Source organism: Gastrolobium bilobum, unplaced genomic scaffold (genome assembly GCF_033153095.1).
Source record: "Gastrolobium bilobum isolate Gb01-03AN ecotype WA unplaced genomic scaffold, APGP_CSIRO_Gbil_v1 utg2368, whole genome shotgun sequence".
NCBI lineage: Eukaryota > Viridiplantae > Streptophyta > Magnoliopsida > Fabales > Fabaceae > Gastrolobium > Gastrolobium bilobum.
The window spans coordinates 386,125-407,359 of record NW_026898232.1 but is presented as its reverse complement, the minus strand read 5'-3'; the positions used below and the strand labels follow the sequence as shown (position 1 = coordinate 407,359).

At 35.1% G+C, this 21,235-nt stretch overlaps 1 protein-coding gene across 1 annotated transcript; it reads left to right on the top strand.

Moving 5' to 3' along the window:
• The first annotated feature begins 6,450 nt into the window (after window positions 1-6,450).
• LOC133314068 (CRM-domain containing factor CFM2, chloroplastic) lies at window positions 6,451-17,888 on the top strand. The gene is made up of 16 exons (XM_061515506.1): window positions 6,451-7,141; window positions 8,218-8,746; window positions 8,820-8,950; window positions 11,723-12,025; window positions 12,107-12,263; window positions 12,394-12,686; window positions 13,255-13,314; window positions 13,410-13,466; window positions 14,531-14,704; window positions 14,860-14,952; window positions 15,108-15,200; window positions 15,330-15,425; window positions 15,979-16,071; window positions 16,223-16,451; window positions 16,920-17,050; window positions 17,168-17,888. The coding sequence occupies exons 1-16, from the start codon at window positions 6,458-6,460 to the stop codon at window positions 17,354-17,356; spliced, it is 3,312 nt and encodes a 1,103-aa protein (XP_061371490.1). The 5' UTR covers window positions 6,451-6,457; the 3' UTR covers window positions 17,357-17,888.
• The last annotated feature ends 3,347 nt before the right edge of the window (window positions 17,889-21,235 follow it).

Below are 21,235 nucleotides of genomic sequence, written 5' to 3'. Positions count from 1 at the left end.
GGTTGTACATCTCCATTGAGAAGAACTGAGCAAAGAACTTCTGTGATAAATCGTCCCAGGTTGCAATGCTTGCTGCAGGCTACCTCTCCAACCAACTAAGAGCCTTTCCCTTAAGAGCAAAAGGGAACAGCCTCAACCGGATCGCAGTTCGACACCTGAGGGTGTTTGGTTGAGTCACAGATCCTCAAGAATCTGTCAACGAATCGGTGAGGATCTTCACTCTCCTCTCCTCCAAACTGAGCTCTCTCCACCAATTGAATATGAGAGGACTTGAGCTCCCAATTGTTGGCAACATTTGGCTGAACAATGCTCGCATTGGGCCTGTTGAATAATGGAGTTAGGATAGTATCCATCAGCGGATTATCCTCTTCATTGTTCCCTGCCATAGTGCGTGCTTCTTCAGAAAGAATCTCTAACTTGTCGAATGCAAGCTTCTGCCGAACAAGTTTTCTATATCTTTTTTCAGTCTTTGTAATCTACAAATCAAGTGGAAATTCTGGCTCTTTACCTCGCATACAACTCAAAAAAGAGATTAGTAGCACTATTCAAGAATCACGGAGAAATCACAAATAAAATAAATAAAAATTCAATCTTAAAAATCAAAATTAAATGATATAAGAAACGCCAATCCCCGGCAACGGCGCCAAAAACTTGATGCTCACCGACAAGTATACCGATCGTACAAGTAATATAGATAGTAAGTAAAGTATCGTCTCCACAGGGATTGTGATCGTATATCAAATAATAGTCCTTTCAAGAATGGAAGAGTTCAAAGGTTGTGACAAATATTGTCGAATTGTGTGAAATTGAGAACTGAAAATAAAGACTTGTTTTTGTAACTTTTTTGTAATGAAGAATAAAAATAAGAAGAAAAATGATTTGATTTGTAAAAATGAGAAAATCATTGTAGCTAGGACACACTCACCATATGATCCCCACTTCTTACTCTGTATTTATTAACAATATTCAATTATATAATTACTCAGATAAATTATTATCTAGAATTAATTAGTTAAATCCCAATCCCTAGGCAATTTAACCCTTTAACCTCAATTGGAATCCTAATCCCTTAGTAACCCCTCATGAGAATTAAGCAATGAACTCAATAATTTAAGCATCTGCAATTAAATATACATCTATTCCTAGCATGCATAGTAATTGTTATCTTACCCCCTTTCAAGATGAAAACCCCAATATTCCTATCTAGGGTTCTAACCCTCAAACTATCCTCAACTATTAGATTGATCAAGTCTAACAAAGAAGATATAAAATACGCACAAGGTAAAGATAAAGATAATTATATAAACAAAAAACCATAAATCAATCCATCGTAACAAGGGTTCACATAGGGTTCGTGACCCTAACTACAATAAAGAATAAACTAGCCAAACATAATCATGGCTAAAAATCCAATATTCGATGAAAGCATGAAATTAAAGAGAAGGTAGAAGAAGAACTTAATCCCAGGAATCCTCTCTGAGCACCGCCGTCGTCTCTCTTCAGAAGAACAAGTCTGAATCCCCAATTCTGTCATAAGGATCCTGTTTATAAGCCTCTTTTCTTTCTTCCAAAAATACCCCCAGGACAACACAGAATAATTTTTCGGCAACCCGGCGCCAGTTGCCGCCGGTGTGGCGCAAGTTTGCGCCGCGCCACTGCCAGAATTGAAAAACCGGAACAAATTCCTCGCAAAGTGGCGCCAGTTGGCGCCATTTTGGCGCCACTGGGCGCCACTCCTATGCCTTCCAAATGAACTTGGCGCCACTAAGCTTGATTTTGGCGCCACTTGGCTCCATTTTGGCGCCAAGTGGCGCCATGCTACTGACACATTTTCGTTTTTCCAGAATTCGGCGCCGGTTGGCGCCACTTGCAAAACACCTCTGTGAAATCCAAAAACTGGCGCGGGTGTGCGCCAGTGTGGTGCCGATCCACGCCATGCTGCTGGAATTTGTAGTGTGCTACACTCGTCTGGAATTGCGTTAACAGGCTTTTTATAATTTTGACTTCTTTTTCCTGTAAAAACACAACCAATAGGTGAGAAATATCATTGAAAAGAAAGAATCAATATAATTGGCAAATATGTATTTAAGTTGCTCTTTTATGACTCAATTCTTATCAATTTTAATACAGAAAACTATACCTACCAGATGCACATCACAGCTTAATCAAGCGAGAAGTCTAGTGAGAAAATTTGAAGAACAACACTTGTTACTGACTTGCTCACTCAAGCGAGCAGTCTAACGAGCATGAGTTAGGCAGATCAGACATAGTGCAGTAAAACGTGCATATCTTGAACTAGAGAGCTCCAAATTGAGTGAGACTTGAACCTATGTAAACCTTACTCTAAGGAATATAATTATATAAAATCTTAGGAGCTTTGGATAAATGAATAAATCAGGGTTAAGTTTTAAATTTGTTGCATTAATTTCGAAAGTCTGGTTCTAAGCAGTTATTTTGTGAGTTGAATAACTCTAGCTATACTCAACCGAATGACTCATGCTATACCTTGTTGGAAAGCTTGTTATGTCTAGTTTAACATAGCTTAATATTGCAATTTAAGGTGGAGTCATGTAATCCTAGTTTGGGAATTTGTATTGGCTATTCGGTGCCTAGCATGACAACATAGTCAGTTTATATTGATTGTCTTTAAACTGAAGGACTTGTGGAATTTATTGCACCATTGGTTGAGCTTAATATTGTGTTAGGGAATTCACTCATAATTCTCATGTGAATAATCATCAAGTAAGCTATTAAATTAATTAATTTATTAATTAATTTTACTGTGCTTAATACTACAAAAAAGATAATACATTAGGTGCACACGAGGTGTTACACACTTTAACTTTAAAATACTCACAAACAACACCTTTATGATCTGCCTTTTCAATTGACTCCTCAAAAGAGCTTGTTATTTAGTTAATAATATATACAATTATTAAAGGGGAAATTATATTCAAGAGGGATTGGTCCTAATTGTGGATCCCCCCTCACCCAAACAGTCCAGAAACTCCAAAGAGTTTAAAAAATAATAAATGTCACGTATAATTATATTTATAAATAACAATCTTACTAGGTAGTTATAATGTCCGGCCACTTGCAGGATCAATGACTGTCCCTACAAATCAACACAAGACTTTCCAACATGCTTTGTCCTCACTCACTCACTTCTTGAGAAACTTTCCAGGAGGTCACCCATCCCAAAATTGCTTCAAGTCAAGCATTCTCATTTATGGAGTTCTTAAGTTATAGGCTACCAAAAAGTAGATGCATCTTATTAGTATAACTAGTATATATTAATTTCTTTAATTTATCCTCAATTGTATAATATACTTGCGCAGCCTCTAGATCTCTCTCGTTCGGGTGTTGATTCGATTCATTCATGTATTCCTCCCGCTGGAAGCCTGCCAGAAGCATTTTTACTGTCATAACCCTCTTACCTTAACTGATCTAAACTCCAAGCACTGGGCATGACGGCTGGTTGTATAGCTCAACTCACGTGCCAAAGAACTATCACTACCCACCCTCATCAGCACCCAAGATGTTACAGTGACAAATTGAATAACATTCACCACAATACCCTTTATAATAGAAAAGTGAAAATATCAACTTTTCTTGTTTTCTCATATTTCTCATCATCAAATTCCTGCTGCTCACGTACCTTGAGAAAATCTTTATGATCAGTAGCACCATGTGATGCAATCATGACAGTGCATAACATAAACTATAATGGTTATGAAAGTAGTAAAAGACAATATTACAATCTTATAATTTACGATTGTTACAACCGGAGTATCTAACATTTCTTTAACGATAAAATATAATCTCTAACAGAATAGGCAGGGGAAAATAAGATTAACGTAAGAGAGTTGAAATCTATCCATCAAGACTTGAACATAACAAAGTTCAAAGGCCAATACAAGAAAATGAAGAATAATGAATGGAGGTAAAAACAAAAGACATAAATTACTCGTTTACATGCTATAAAACTCAGTTACAAAAGTGAACCACCTCATACACACAAAGTCCGTTGCTAAGAAATTTAGAATATACCTGCTTCGCCTGCATCATTGTCCTTCCTATTAATAAACTTTCATCCTCTTTCTCCGCAGAATGAATCAAACCACCCCATACCAACAAGGTTGGTAAGAAATAGGTTGGTATGGGGTTTGCTATAACGAGGAGATGCTCACAACACCAACGTTTTATTTGGTTCAGATTTAATCAACATCAATTACGTAATTTAGTTGTCATAAAAATTAATGCCTAATAAGAAAACAAAATCATTTTTTTCAATACAGAGAAAAAAATAAAAATTAAACCACTATATTATTAGGAAAATATTTTTCTTATGTTGTATGAGACAATTTGTCTCATGTAACACACACAAAATAATTTTCTTTCTCTCTCTTATCTTTAATGAGTCTTATTCACTTTTGTATGTGTTGCGTGAGACAATTTGTCTCATGCAATATTTTATTAATTTTATTATTTAAATATTTTATAAAAAATAATGAAATTATTAATTAAAAAATAAATGAAAACTATATCAAATGAAATAAAACCAAATAAATTGTCACACTTATTCTATTTCATCTATATCATTCAAAAGATAATAATTAATATTATTCTTTTATAAAATGGAGGAAAAGGAATACGTAAAATGAATTTTGGAAAAGTAGGTTAATTTTATTAAATTCTTATTCCATTCATCATCAAATTTTTCGTAAAAGCAATATATTTATATATAACTATAAACATGAATAGAAAGTAATTATACTTCAATATATTATTAATGGGATAATTACACTATACATCAAAGATTATGAAAACTAAAAGATCACTTGCACCAAGTTGTATATCATTTTAAAGGATGTAAAATTATGTCATTTTAAGTGAGAGAAAGAGATAGATAAAAAGGGAGAGAGAGTGGATAAAAAAAAATAAAGATGTGGGTCCCACCTCTTTGTGAGAGGAAAATGATACTAATTGTGTCATTTAAAAGGACAAACATTTTCCCCATAAACTAATATTGAACTTATTATGTTCTTTTTTGAAAATATTTCAATCGGTTCATTGTTTCGCAACTAATCCGATTCAGGTCCTGATTAAACTTTAAACCCCTCCCATAGGTAGTAATAGGGAGACTCAAACACATGCTCTCACTCCCACCTGCTTAGCTCCCATGCACTCACCCCTCCCAAAGGTGGTACTGGTCGGATGATTCTGCCTAGGGTTGGCAAAACGGGCCAACCCGGCCCGGCTTGGCCCGACCCAACCCACATTCAACTCGAAAAAAAGGAGCCAGGTTAGGGTTAGCTAAAAAATATGGCTCATGGTTTGGCTTGCAAAAATAGCTCGCGAGTTGGCTCGAAAATTGCTCGCGGGTTGGCTCATTTTCAGCCTATTTAAATGACCATGTAGTAATAATGCACCAGCTATGTGGCTTCCATCAGCTTAAACAAAAATGAGAAATAAAAGAAAAATATTTTAGTTTCGAATTTTCTTTACAACAAATTTGCATTAACATCAAGAAACAATCAGAACCATTTGCTACTTGCTACCAAGTGGGTAAGATAAAAATCAAACAGAGCCAACACAGCCTAACAATATAAAAATGGCAGAGATGTGAGAAGATTATGGACTTAGGTTTAGAGAAGGAAGAAAAATGATAACAACATGTGTGAGTTTTGTCCATTTTTATATATTATATTTTGTATTTTTTTATAAAAAAAAAACTCAACCCGCGAGCTGGCTCATTTTTTTACATGTTTACTTGGATCGGGTTGACTCGGATTGGCGGTTCATTTTTACCGACCCACACCAACTCATTTTTTATAAATTACGAGCCGTTGGCTCATTTTTGCTCACTCTAATTTCTGCCCGCCCAACCCAAATATTTGCTCGACAAAAACACAACTACTTGTTACATAAAGCATATGACTCCGTAATACACATGTCTCCTCACACTTCTCATACTGCCATGGCCCTTTTTATTTTTATTTTTGTAATAACTGTCATGGCCCTTTACATGTCTTTGTGCCAATTATCAAAACCAAAGGGACATGAATACTAAACTACATCTACTGGTATTTTACAACACATTTATTTTATTTCCTCTTTGTTATCGCATGTCATGAATCTAGTGTCTGTTTGATTGTATTTTATTTCCTCTTTTTTATATTTTTTTTGTTTTGAAAGTTAAAAATCAAAATATAAAATAAAAATAACTTAGTCATATCTCTAAATTTGATTCTAAAATAAAAAATAAAAAACAAAAAATATATAAAACAACCTTATCAAATAAATTGATATCTTATTTTTTTTCTAAAAATTAAAAAACTATTTTTCAAAATTTTAAATGTTCGTTAATATGTCCACGTGAGAAGTGAACAAAAATAAACATCATGTGTGTTGTAAAGTTGTAGAGTTTCGTTATCCATCCATGAAGCAGTGAGATATGTTGGTTCCTGCAACTCACTCCCACTTCCACACCTTCCCTTCTTCTTCTTCTTCTTCATTATTCTTATTCCCTCTTCATTTCCCAAAAACTAAAACCCTCATCCCAACCAACACCACCAGATTCCACATTCGGAGCTCCTTCAAAGCCCAAGCCCAGGCCCAAACACTCTCCAACTCCGCCATTCAACGAATCGCCGATAAGCTCCGAACCCTAGGCTTCACCGACCAACCACCCACTCCCCCTCCCTCTCCCGCCGTCTCCACCGCCGCCGGCGAAATCTTTGTCCCCTTGCCTCACCACCTCCCCAGACAACGCGTGGGCCACACCATCGACACAAGTTGGAGCACGCCCGATAACCCGGTTCCGGTTCCGGGCACCGGAACGGGGCTATGGAGGCAGAACGAGGTGGCGAAGGAGGTGAAGGAGAAGGAGAAAGAGGTGAACAAGAGGAGGGAGGAACTAGTGCCGACATTGGCGGAGCTGAGCCTTTCGGATTCGGAGATAATGAGGTTGACGACGCTAGGGTTTCGAATGAAGCAGAAGCTCAAGGTTGGGAAGGCTGGGATCACCGAAGGGATCGTCAACGGGATTCACGAGCGGTGGAGGCGTTCGGAGGTTGTGAGGATCGTTTGTGATGATCTTTGTAAAATCAACATGAAAAGGACTCATGAGCTGTTGGAGGTAAAAAAAAATGAAGATTTTAATTTTATTTTTTTTGTCACTTTTTTGCTTTAATTTCACTTGCTTCTTGTTATGGATGCTAATCAATGAAATTTGGTTAGAGATTTTTTGTTAGAGAAATATAAAAATGGTTAGTGTAGCCTCACTTAGTTTAACATTTTTGGCTGAGGTGATTCTTTATATGATATTAGAGCCGATGTGACTAAATGATCATTCATGGTTTCATTTGAATTAATTCTTTATATGATATTAGAGCCGACATAACTAAGTGATCATTCACTGTCTCATTCTATTAATAAAAATAATTAATATTATGAAATTTCTTAGCATAGCCAAGTTGGGCCTCATGTATCATCCACCTTTCAAGTCCAATAAGCTCCCGTATGATGGGGCGTATTCGAGAAATATAAAAATTATTATTGTAGTCTCACCAAATAATTTAAGCTTTTGGGTTGAAATAGTTCTTTATAGTTTTGAAATCAAACTTGTTTATAGATATTAAGAAATCATTTTTTTCTGGGCTAAACTGAGAGAAATCTCCTTCAACTATGAGTAAATGCAGACTAATCTGTGCATATTAATTCCTTGTAAACGAGCTTTATGCACTTGCACTAGGGATTAATCATAAAATTGTAACTACTTAGCATGGTTTGATAAGTTCAGTGGTCTGAGTTGCTAATGTGGTATTTGTTTTGTTTTTTGTTTCATTTTCGGTTGATATGTTTTTATTTATAATTATAGAAATTATTTTCACATGGTTTCCGAGTCATTGTGGAGGAAATGGTGAAAACGAGAATATGTTGTTTTCACCATTTCCTTTGTAGATTCTTGAAAACAAAATACAAAATAAAAACAAGGTTTATATTTGTAATTATTAGTAAAAATATGTCGACTGAAAATAAAATCAGAAAATATATCAGAACACCACCTATGTTTTCAACTACAGGAAGATTTCTTTAATTAACCTATAGTCTGAGGGTTTATGTGCATTTTAGCCCCTTTTATTTGGGTCTAATATGGATATGGTACCCCGCTTATAATCATCTGATTATAGCTTATTTCTTTGTCATTGGCAGAGAAAAACTGGGGGTCTTGTTGTTTGGAGATCTGGAAGTAAGATAATATTGTACAGGGGGACTGATTATAAGTATCCTTACTTCCTATCAGATAATGCTTTGAAAGATGACAATATTGGTGATGATTTTCAACATTTGGATGGTGATGACGAAAATTGTGATGAAAGAGAGAGCAGCACTTCTGAAACGAATTCAGCGACATCTTCTGTGCAAAGTTCAAACTTCAAAACAGAAAAACCAGCATTGATAGTAGGTGTTGGTACTCCCAATAAAGTACGATTTCAACTTCCGGGTGAGGCAGAGCTTGCGGAAGATGCAAACTGCTTGTTAGTGGGGCTCGGGCCACGATTTACTGATTGGTGGGGATGTGACCCTCTGCCTGTTGATGCTGATCTTCTACCTGCTGTTATTCCTGGATATAGGAAACCTTTTCGCCTTCTTCCATATGGTGTGAAGCCTAAACTAACAGATGATGAAATGACCACGTTGAGGAGACTTGCCAAACCCATACCATGCCATTTTGCATTAGGTGAGTTTGCCCTACTTTTTCTTATCTGACAAAAATTGGGCTTAATTGCTTTTCTTGTTCTTTTGTTTCACAGGTAGAAACAAGAAACTTCACGGATTGGCTTCTGCAATTATTAAGCTCTGGGAAAGATGTGAGATTGCAAAGATTGCTGTAAAGAGAGGTGTGCAGAATACTAACAGTGAAATGATGGCCGGAGAGTTAAAGGTAGGTTATTGTTTTTGCATGTAACTTTCGAATTTTATGAAATTTAGAACTTATGGTTTAAATATTATGGTAAATGGAAGTGTATGACACCTGTCATAGCCTGCACCTGCTCTTTTTGGTGTCATGTGTTATGTGTGATTTCCATTGCTGCAGTTAACTATTATTCATCAAAAAAATTTGTAAATTATTTGACAACATGAATAACAAGGAGATTTCACCATGGATTAAATTAACCCCACCAAAATTGTTCATGCTGGTGGTTTGAAGTGAAGGATCTTGAATACTGTTCTTAACACCAGTTTTCTCCTACTTTAAACGTACACTACAAAAAGTGGAAGCTAGATATGTTTGCATTCTACAATTTTGTTCGTGGATGTTTCTATTAAACAACCATCTCATCTGAAAGCTGAAGCTCTTAAGTGAAGGCCACTTTAATGGTTTTATATTAGACTTCTCTAACACATCATCTCACACAAGAGCCCATTGGATTTAAAAGATGGATAATATACAGGCTCACCTACATGTGTTAAGAAATTCCACAAATAAATATTTATTAGAAGAATTGGGCTAGTGAGGATTTAACTCGTGACCACTTGGTTACTGACTCTGATATGTCATATTAAACAATCATCTCACCTAAAAGCTCAAGTTGTTAAGCGAATGTTACTTTAATGATTTTATATTTAGACTTCTCTAACAATTTCCAATCACCCTTTTGATCAAATTGGCAAGTGCCTCGTAAGAAGCTCATAATTTCAGTTGTTTAATCTAGCAAATTCCGAGTAACGATTAGAAAATGTTAAAATTTCTTTTAAAAAGAAAGCTTTTCATGTTACACATTTGCTCTTTTCCTTTAAGATTGTTTGCTTCATTGAGATTATAATCATATTTCAGTCAAAAACTTCCAGTGAATTATAGCCATAGAGCTCTGATTTATGAATGTGAATCAAAATGGAATAATCAAAGGACCTAGAGATGACATTGTAGCCTGAAAACCACTTATCTGTCAGAATGTAATTTAATGGTTAGAATTCAGGTATTGCGATCATCTGGCTTCTGCTGATTGACGCATCTTTGGAAAAATTATGTGTATTAAGGAGGTCATAATGTGGTATTTTGCATTTACTGTTCAGTTAGGTAATACATATTTAGTCATTGTCAGTAAATTAATGAGGTCATGATTTGATGTTGACTTATTAACTGGCATGTGGAATTTTCATTGGTCATAACTTGCATAATGGTGCTCAAAGTATTTATTATGATTACTGAAGATTGTAATCACCTTTGGATGTTTCTTTAATCTGGTGTGATTAGAATAAATGAATATAATCTTATGATGAAATTCTTATTGTTTTTGACCTCTGTCATGAGGACAGGAAAGGCTATCTTTTCTCTTTTTGGGTCTCAAAAGATGAATAAAAAACACAAAGATACGCTAACAGTTTCAAATTTAAATGCATGATCTGGCTTAACTGTAAGGCGAGCTAGTTAAACACTGGTTTTGTAACTGTAGTAAACGGAACTTAATTTTATGTAAATGCAAGGGAAAAGTACATTAAGACCCCCTAAATTTTAGTCCTTTTGCAAATAACCACCTTGAAAACTCTAAAGTTGTCCCAATTAATCCTTAAAACTTAGCTAATGTCTCAATATATCCTTCTGTTAAGATGTTGTTAACTTGCCACTGTGAGTGAATCTCAACAGTTCATCTCTATTAAATCTGGGTCCTTGATTTTTTTTCCTTAAATTTTTATTTTTTCTAATATTTTAAATATGGTAATAAAATAAAATAAAATGAAAATGTAAAAGAATCAAATCACTCTCCTCTTCTCTGTTGCATTTTGTAAATAACCAATTCAACCCAAAAGCTTAAGCTATTAAGTGAGGCTACATTAATGGTTTTTATATATCTCAACACGCCCCCTCACACGAGAGCCCACTGGGCTTAAAAGGTGGACAATGCACAGGCCCATCTACCTGTGCGAACAAAGAAATTCCACTTGAAAGAAAGTGGGGGGCGGCGAGGATCGAACCCGGGACACGAGGCTCTGATACCATGTAAAGAACCTTGGGATACACCACCCCAATGCAACTAATGTGGAGTTTATATCTCAACACGCCCCCTCACGCAAGAGCCCTTTGGGCTAGAAGAGTGGACAATGCAACAGGCCCAACCTATCTGTGCTAAGAAACTCCACAAGAGAAAGTGGGGGGCGGCGAGGATCGAACCCGGGACACGAGGCTCTGATACCATGTAAATAACCAATTCAACCCAAAAGCTTAAGCTATTAGGTGAGGCTACATTAATGGTTTTTATATATCTCAACACATTTGAATAGGATATTCTCCATCTTCAATGGCTTCTTAAAGAACCTGTGCAAACTGAGATATAAAAAAGAATTATAAATACAAGAAGTAAATTGTTGCAGAATATATACATATAACCTCAGTGGATGTTGGCTCTATACTCCACCAAATCATTCAAATAGCGGGCTACTCATTTTTTATTGGATTTACTCAAACAGTGTGTTCTCTAGCAGTGGGCGGAAGGAACAATGATGTTTGTTGATGGCCCTGTCATTGACTATAGTGGTTGCACTTTGCAAGTGCCCAAAAGTTTAAGGGGGTCAAGTACACTTTTCCCTGAATGGAATAGTTGAGATAGTTGTATTGACAGAACCTTACTAAGTCAATTTTTTTTAAGAGCAAAAAAATAGACATGATACGATTATATCTCAATTTCAGTTTAATGTAAGATCTACTTCTCTGCAGCATCTGACTGGAGGAACTCTCCTTGCTCGGGATAGAGAGTTTATCGTTTTGTATAGAGGAAAGGACTTCTTGCCACCTGCAGTGTCTAAAGCAATCGAACAGCGGAGGAATATTGCAATACACAAACTAAAGGGCGAAAACAGTTTGTCAGTTATAGTCACTCCAGACCTGAAACAAGGAACCGTGGAGTGTAATTCTGAAGGAAATGACACAGCCTTCCAGAAAGATACAGCAATCTTTAAACAAAGAATGTTGGCTAAGGCTGAGGCAACCATTAAAAGGACTAGCATCAAGTTGTCAATGGTATGATTTCATTAACAAGCTCCAATTTTCTGTTTTGTGCATTTTTTTTGGAGTTACAGATGGTATAGCTTTCACATACAGGCATTAGAAAAGAAAGCAAAGGCTGAAAAACTTATAGCAGAGATAGAAAGTGCAGAGAGCCTCCAAGAGCAAGAAATAGATAAAGAGGGTATTACTAAGGAAGAGAAATACATGTTGCGAAAGATTGGCTTGAAGATGAAGCCCTTCCTGTTGCTAGGTGACTCTAGAATATGTTGTTTGAAATTCACAGTCATAGATAGTTGATTATTCTAAATTTGGAAGTAAACAAATGAGATCTTTAAAGCTATTTAAAATAATTGACTGATAAATCCTATCTTCATTCTCAGGTAGACGAGGGGTTTTTGATGGAACTGTGGAAAATATGCATCTTCATTGGAAGTATCGGGAACTTGTGAAGGTAATATGTAAACAAGAAAGCCTGGAAGATGTCCATCAGATAGCTCAGACCTTAGAGGCGGAAAGTGGTGGAATTTTAGTAGCAGTAGAGAGAGTGAACAAAGGCTATGCAATCATTGTGTATCGGGGAAAGAATTATAGTAGGCCTGCTTGTTTGAGGCCTAAGACCCTTTTAAGTAAAAGGGAATCAATGAAGCGTTCTCTAGAGGCACAACGTTGTGAGGTAAAATTGTCTCATCCACTTGTATTCATGTGGGAGTGTCAGCTAATTTACTTTCTACATTTACTTTGTGAATAAGAGTAAAAGAAGGGTGGGGTGGGAGAGAGATTTATTTTCCTGGTTAACCACATGTAAAATGATTATTATAGGCTGGTTTACTTGAGCTTTGAAAAAAAAGATCTTTCGAAAAATCATAAAAGCTATTTTATGCTTGTATGTAAAATTTCGTAAGTACTTTTTTTTTTAATGTAAAAAAATCCTTTTTTGGAAGCATGAAATTTGCGCTTAAATAAAAGAACCATTTATGCTTTTTCAGTGCTTTAGCTTAAAAGAATATAAATAAAACCTTTATCCAAATCAAACACACTAAATAACAAAACTATAACAAAATACTTTAAAAAAAAAAATGATCTTTTTTTATCCAGAAAAAGCACATCCAATGTTAATTAGGTATATTGATTGATAAGTTAAGTGACCTCTACATTGTAACATGGATTTTCATCCTCGTCATATATTTATTTTTTTGTAGAAGGAATTGACAGCTAATTTTTTATATATCTATTTCTTGCAGTCATTGAAGCTTCATGTTTTGAAGCTAGATAAGAACATTAACGAATTGAAACTTCAAATGGTGAGTGGTCCTCTATTTTATTTTTATTATTAATGTTATTTATAATAATAACTATTATTATTATTATGTTCCTGAAATACCTTTCCCCTGACTAGGTTGAAAAACAGGAGGCTACCAGTAAGCAGATAGCTGAAGCGTTGAGATTTGACTTGGTGAGCTATCTCATGTTGCTTCTTTTACTTACGATCTTCTTTCCATGTTACAAATATGAGATTAGCATTTTGATATTTTAGGCCAAAGAGGATGAAGGCTATGCAATCTATTATAAATGTTGAGGATTAACAGCTGAACTCAAATTTCTGTGCTTTTTTTGTGTGTGTGTTTAATGTACCTGCTCAACAATAATAACACATTCACAGAATCAAATATTTGTATCTATTTATCATGTTATGTGGATATGTGAATGTGTACGTGAAGTCAACATATGTGCCAAAGATTTTTCCATTTTAATAGTTTTTCTGCAATTTAAGATTAGCATTTTCATATTTTAGGTCAAAGAGGCTGAAGGCTGTGCAATCCATTATAAATGTTTAGGATTAACAGCTGAACTAAAATTTGTTTTTTTTTTTGCAACATACCTGCGCAACAATAATAACACATTCACAGAATCAAATATTTGTATCTATTTATCATGTTATGTGGATATGTGAATGTGTCCGTGAAGTCAACATATGTGCCAAAGATTTTTCCTTTTTAATTGTTTTTCTGCAATTTAAGATTATAATCATGGAAATTTTGCCCTTTTTTATGAAAGAACCACAGCAGAATGCTAAATTCTCTCTTTATCTCACATTGGAGAGTACATTCAACACCCATATATGTGATCATGCTTCTTGTTCTGAAGTTACTTCTAGATTTACTTGTTTTTGTTCAAATTATTATAGACGCTTATTGCATGTGAAGAGTATAATTGCACAATTTGAGGAGTAGCTAATCACAGCATTGTTGCCATGGTGTTCAAAGGAATGCAAAAGTTGTTCTGAGTGGTATTGACTTGACCTAATTATAACCTCATGCAAATTACCTCTTTAGCCATGAGTTAAGGGCATGATTTAAGAGAATTTCTTACATTGTAGTAATAAGGACGGCAATATGAAAATGGAAAACTATGAGTGTTTTTTAATAGTAGAAATTTAGTGAGAATATTATTCCAATGATGTTACTGGTATTGTTCTTTAAATACAGACATCTGAAATAGTTTTTGGCATGATTCAAGGCTACAGATGAACATGGAGCTTGTTCAAATTCCGTAAACTTGAATTCTCCTAAAGAAATTTCTGATAACAATCAACCAGCAGTACAGGAACAGCAGGGTGAGCTGATTGATGAAGGTGGAGCTCGTGCAGTTGAACTGGAATCTTGGGCCAGTCTGATTCATAAGGAAACACAGGCAAGCTCATTATGGCTATGACTGATGAAAATATAACTATTTATCTCAATTCACTCCTAGATTGTCATCTAGTTAAGTCTGGGTTTCCTTTGACGTGTTTTGGGTTCTTGTTTCTTTTCTAAATATTGATTTGGTAAAATTAATGTGGATTTCAGTTAGATGGAGTGAGTGATTCTGTGGTTGATGATAGTGGAGCTCGTCCGGAAGAACAAGAATCTGGGGTTGGTCTGATTCATAAGGAAACACAGGCAAGCTCATTATGGCTATGGCTTATGAAAATTTAACTATTTACCTAAATTCTCTCCTTGATTATCATCTTGTTAAATCTGGGTTTCCTTTGACATGTTTTGGGTTATTGTTTCTTTTATAAATATTGATCTGGTAAAATTAATATGGATTTCAGTTTGGTGGAGTGATTGATTCTGTGGTTGATGATGGTGGAGCTCGTCCAGGTGAACAAGACTCTTGGGCTGGTCTGATTCGTAAGGAAACTCAGGCAAGCTCATTATGACTATGACAGATGAAAATTTAACTATTTACTTCCATTCTCTTGGATTTCCTCTGACATGTTTGGGCTCTTGTTTCTTTTTCTAAACTGATTTGGTGAAATTAACATGAATTTCAGTTGGATGGGGTGAGTGATTCTGTGGTTGATGATGATGATGGAGCTTGTCAAGGTGAACCAGAATCCTGGGCTGGTCTGATTCATAAGGAAACACAGGCAAGCTCATTATTAGGGATGTGCAAAATAATCAAAAAACTGAACCGAACCATGAACCGAACTGAACTACACTTAAAATAACCAGTTTTTAAAAACCAGTTCATAAACCGAACCGATTTTTAATGAACCAGTTCATGAACCGAACCGGTTTTTAGAACCAGTCCAAGAATCGAACCATTTTCGAACCAAACCAAACTGATTTTATTACTTTATTTTTTAAAAAATTTAATTCTTTTTTTTCAAAATAGGGTCGACCCGAACCGGTTTCGAACCGAAAGAACTGTTTCCAACCGAACCGAACCACTTCCGAACTGAACTGATTTTGAACCGAACCGAACCGAACCATTTTTGAACCGAACCGTTTAAACCAATTCGGTTCGGTTCAATCCATGCACACCCCTACTGGTCATTATGACTATGAATGATGAAAATTTAACTATTTACCTCAATTTTCTCCTGGATTATCATCTAGTTAAGTCTGGGTTTCCTTTGACATGTTTTGGGTTCTTGTTTCTTTTCTAAATATTGATTTGGTAATTAGCTTGGATTTCAGTTGGATGGAGTGAGTGATTCTGTGGTTGATAATGGTGGAGCTCATCCAGGTGAACCAGAATCTTTGGCTGGTCTGATTCATAAGGAAACACAGGCAAGCTCATTATGACTGTGACTGATGAAAATTTTAATATTTACCTCCATTATCTCCTGGATTATCAGCTAGTAGTCTGTCTTTCCTTTGACATGTTTGGATTCTTTATTCTTTTCTAAATGTTGATTTGGTAAAATCAACGTGGATTCAGTTGGATGGAGTGAGTGATTCTGTGGTTGATACTCGGCATTCCGTCCCTAATAACAAGGCAATGGAATCATCCGTCACATCATCAAGAAGTGATCCTGAACCATCAGCTTCGGTGATAAATGGGAGTTCAAATGAGTTGCCTTCTAGATCTGTATATCTATCCAACAAAGAGAGACTTCTTCTACGAAAGCAGGCCTTAAGGTTGAGAAAGCAACCTCTCCTTGCCGTAGGTATTGTTTTCAGCTTTATTTTCTTTTTGCCAACATTGTATGTTCTATGTTGTCCTGACACTAAAGTTTATACAATCTTGCTGAGAGCTTTTTTTTTGTAGCTTTATCTAGTGTCCCCCGCTTTCTGCATTAATTACAAAAACTGTAGCTTGTTTTAGCTGAGCTAAAATAGCTAACTAGCACTCTAATTTTGGTTCCTCGGCACAAAAAAGAATTAGCAAAAACTGTTAGTTTCTTTATCTTTTTCTTTTTTAATCTCACTCTTGTGAGTGGTAAATCTTCAATTGATGTCAACTGCTTGAATTTTTTTTGTTCTGGGTGATGTATTAAGTACTTTCTTTCCAGATGGCTCTGGAACTGCTGTTTCCTGCTTTACCTCATCTTATATTTCATTGTACTTTCCTGAAACTATGCTAATTGGAAGGAATACCATCTCTTTTTTGTTCTATTGCCACATTTTCTTCTCAGGAAAGAGCAATATGGTGACTGGTCTTGCGAATGCAATCAAGGCTCACTTCCGGAAGTACCCTCTTGCCATAGTTCATGTCAAAGGAAGGGCAAAAGGGACCTCAGTTCAGGAGGTGGTGTCCAAGCTAGAGGTGCACATGCTGAAATTCCTTACCTTTTTTTCTCATCTCTTCCTCTTTGAATTATTCTTTCTTGGGCAATAGGGTCTCTCTAAATCCTGAAATTTGTTTTCCCTTTTATTCTTGCAGCAAGCAACAGGTGCCGTTCTAGTCTCTCAGGAACCTAGCAAAGTCATACTTTACAGGGGTTGGGGGAAAGGAGAGAAAAAACCTGGCAGTGCAATAAATGTTAATAAGGTGGGTAAAGAGGAAGGGGCAAAGCCCAGTGTGTCTCCTGAACTTTTGGAAGCAATCAGAGTTGAATGTGGGTTGCAGTAACCAACAGAAATTGCAACTTTTTATGGATCAAGTTTCTACTAACATATTGCCGTAATTTTTTCATTGGCTCTGCCTGTGGTGTTGTTGTTTGCACTAGGATTTATAGGAGAGTTATGAAGTCATAGTCATGAAAATTGGAGATAGGTGATGGATATTGAAATTTTCTAAGGTGTCTCAGACGTTTGATATTGTAGATGGAATGAGAACACCAAAGAGGAACTGGAAAAGAAATAAGAAAGAGGTTTTCTAGTGTTGGCGAAGTTGTTGCATGCAGCATGGTGACTCCACTCTGCGTAATAAGTGAACTATAACAGTAAATCGCTCCATTATAGCATCTGAACTTCTGCTGCATGTTTGTACAAAACATAGCCTGGTCTTGCTTTGGCCATAATCAGGGTCCTCTTTTTGCTATCCCAAAACGAGAAGCTCAAGAGGTGTTGATCATTTTTATTGTTCTATCAAGATAAACTGTTCTAATGATTAATGCCATTTATCCCTGCAATCAATGATGATCCCTGCAATCAATTGATAATGAGCCATTTAGTTAATTTAATTCTATTTATACAAGCTTTGTTAGCCTACCTATTCTTAACCAACTAATTGATTTACGCACTAAACTAACTATTATTTATTATAATCATACCTTAAGTGCTCCCAATTGGGCGTATAATCTTTGTTAGTAAAGCAAAGGTAGCTCTTCTTCGGGTGCCAAACTTGATGTAGTGTGGGTCCTCGTTCTCCTCACCATCCATACTTAATCGACTAACCATTGCTGTTTGAGCCATTTTGTCTTTCATGTTCATGATCTAATATATTTCAGTCGATTATTTAGAACTTTTCCTTTTTTATTTGCCTTTCGACATTATAATATCTTAAAAACATTATCGTGAGACTCCTCAAGTCGTGCCATGACTAGCACTTGTCCTTTTGTTTGATTGATAAAGATAGTGTTAGCAGCACTGTGACAAGTGAAGCACCATAAATCATTGGATAAAAAACTTAAAAATGTGCACTAAAATTGGATAGTAGTTTTTTCTCGTAAAATACGTTGAGTAGATTTGACACTGTTGAGTTTGACATTACGGTTGTGTTTGGATGGGTATTTTGAAATTCTAAGCAATTTTAAATTCATATGAATTGAATTGTAACAATTTAATGTCTATTATTTGCAATAAAATTACATAAAAAATAAAATGCTTGGGGGGTTTGTCTTGAAACTGGTGCAATTCAAACTAGTCTTCTTGAAATAGGTGAGATTAACAGTCATGACCCATTGTAGAATGCTAAGCAAATACCAAAATTTCATTAATAAAATAAAAAAAAGTGAGATATAGTGTCTGTGAAATTTGCAGCGGACAAGATATCAGTCATTTTAATTCCTCTCAAAATATATATTGCTTCCTTAGAACCCATTATCCAAACATAAAAGTTTTCTAAACTATATTTTAGATGAGGATTTCATGTTTATTTCTCAGCCACACTTTTTTCCTCCTCTCTTGAGGTAAAAAAAATCATATAAAAATTACATTTTGAATTGTTATTTTGTATCATTTATAGTCCTATTATTCATATTTATGCAATGGATAATTTTATTCTTTTTTTATCTATGTAATGACTTTGTATTCAGCCCGAGATATATTGATAGATTGAAGTTATTATAATTTATCTACATTATACAAATCTATAGTATATTTATACATCATAAAGGAAATTATTCTAATTTTATTGCATTTATCTTAGACAGGATATTTACATGGGCATAGCTGTAACATTATTCCTTTGGATCATTAGTGGTATTTAGATAAAACCTTATTCAAAGTAGATATTCTAAGATTCAAATTTCTATCATAGTAATTAAAATTTGTCTCAGATCACATTCCTTACCTCCCTCATTTTTGTTATTCATTTGTTGAAGAGAAGTTGAGCCTAACCATAAATAATTTAATCTGATCTAAGTGGTGATTGGAGAATGATTGTTATGAGATCTGTTGTTCTATTACGTAGGATAGAATCCACGGGATGATGATACTATACTAATACTGAAGAAGTCTGCTTGTCTGAGATATATGGGAGTACCTGTAAGAGACTTCAACACTCAATGCACTATTTTAAGTAACGAGCTTAAGTAAATAAGAAGAAAATGATCATATATAGACTTTAAAGCTCTCTTTAATAGTAGTGGCATGATATCCTTATAACGCCGTAGTATGGTGGCATTCATTCTCATTGGTGAATTGTTGTGGCTTTGTTAGCCTATCCCATTTGTGACATGCCTTTGATGAAATATGATGCATAGGCTTGGCTAGAATACAGTGCATGTTTCTTAGCCATTGATTATTAAAGAAGTTCATGAGTATTGAATTGTTATTAGTCTAGCTGTGTATTCGTGAGATTGCGTGTACGCGTGATATATATGTTTCTTTATTTACTAAATCTTTGTCTTTGGGCCATTTAGGTTATTATTGGATTAAACCCTTCACCCGATTTAGTATGGATCAAGATCCATTATACTTAAAGTGTTAATATAAAAACCAAAATAAGAAAAATAAATCTCCCCTAAAACAATTTTAAGACAAAATATTAAATCGAACAAGCTTGTTTTTAACTACGTGATTTTCCAAATGTAGTACTTCTCAATATTGAGTTCTATTGTCCAAATCGCTCGGTACATTTTCTTTGGTTGAACTTTTTACTCCAGTGAAACTTTTCAACATCCTTTGTGTAATAGCTAGAGGTCAAATGTGTGTATGCCTATTTATTTTCCGTGTGATAAATCTGCAGATATGATAACAACCGAAAAATATAGATACATATATACATTGATTTTGCAATTTACAAATACAAAATGATTACACTTTCCTATCCTCAGTAGTAATCAAATAAGTTGAGGAGGTAAATGCGTAACAATTTAAAATTTTTGAAGATTTAAATAGATTTCAATATCAATAAATATGTAGTCTTAAAAGTTTTACAATTTTAAGACATTATCATCATTTATAGCAAGGGTTTTTACAACTAATAAAATTCTCTCCACCCCATACGTGATTAATTGATATATAATTATTCTAATTTAATGAGAAATCTCAATTTCGAGTGCTTAATATGCACCTATATATGTAAAAAATTTAGTATAAGAGTTTTATCTCCTTTTAATCGTGTTCGGCTTAATTAAATTAATGATTAAACGATAATTAGTAGAAGAAGAAAAAATCCAATGTTAGCGAAGAGAGATATAGTCAATTTTTTTTTTGAAATAAGAAATAGCCATATTTTATTCACTTTACAGCAAAATAGATTAACGTTTGTTGTATCTCATCTTGTCATACAACAAACGTTAATTCCATGTTTTATTTACTTTACAGCAGAATAGATTACTGTTAAGGTTAGACCAAGACCACCTTATTAGGTTTCATAAATGGTTCCTCTCTCACACCATGTGAGAGGGTGTAGAGAGAGAGATAAATAAATAAAAGAGAGGGTGCACAAAATCCTTTGAAACTCTTCTGCCTCTATTTCAACGCCAGAATCATCATCATGTCTCTCTGCTATGTTCTCTATCGCCATCATTGTGCCCACTTCATCATGTTCCCTTTAGGCCTCAACCACCCCACAAACCTAAAAGCACCATCATCATTACTACTACTACTCCTCCTCACAAGTCACGAGCAACAACAACAAAAGAAAACATCTCAATCCATTCTCAATTTCAGAGACATGTGTGTTGCTTCAAGAAAAAAAGCTCACAACAACAACAACACTACATGATCATAGTTTTTGGTTGAAGAAGGGTGATGTCTCTTAGTTTTCACTTTTCATCAGTTTTCATTCATTCTCAAACTCTTCTCAGCTCTTTCTTCTGGGGAATCAAGCATCTTGGTC

Excerpts from the sequence above, each read along its gene's own strand:
- LOC133314068 (XM_061515506.1), top strand. The coding sequence starts at position 6,458 with ATGTTGGTTCCTGCAACTCACTCCCACTTCCACACCTTCCCTTCTTCT. Across the intron at positions 12,264-12,393 it reads GAAGCCCTTCCTGTTGCTAG|GTAGACGAGGGGTTTTTGAT; the intron begins GTGACTCTAGAA and ends CTTCATTCTCAG. Across the intron at positions 14,953-15,107 it reads TGATTCATAAGGAAACACAG|TTTGGTGGAGTGATTGATTC; the intron begins GCAAGCTCATTA and ends TATGGATTTCAG.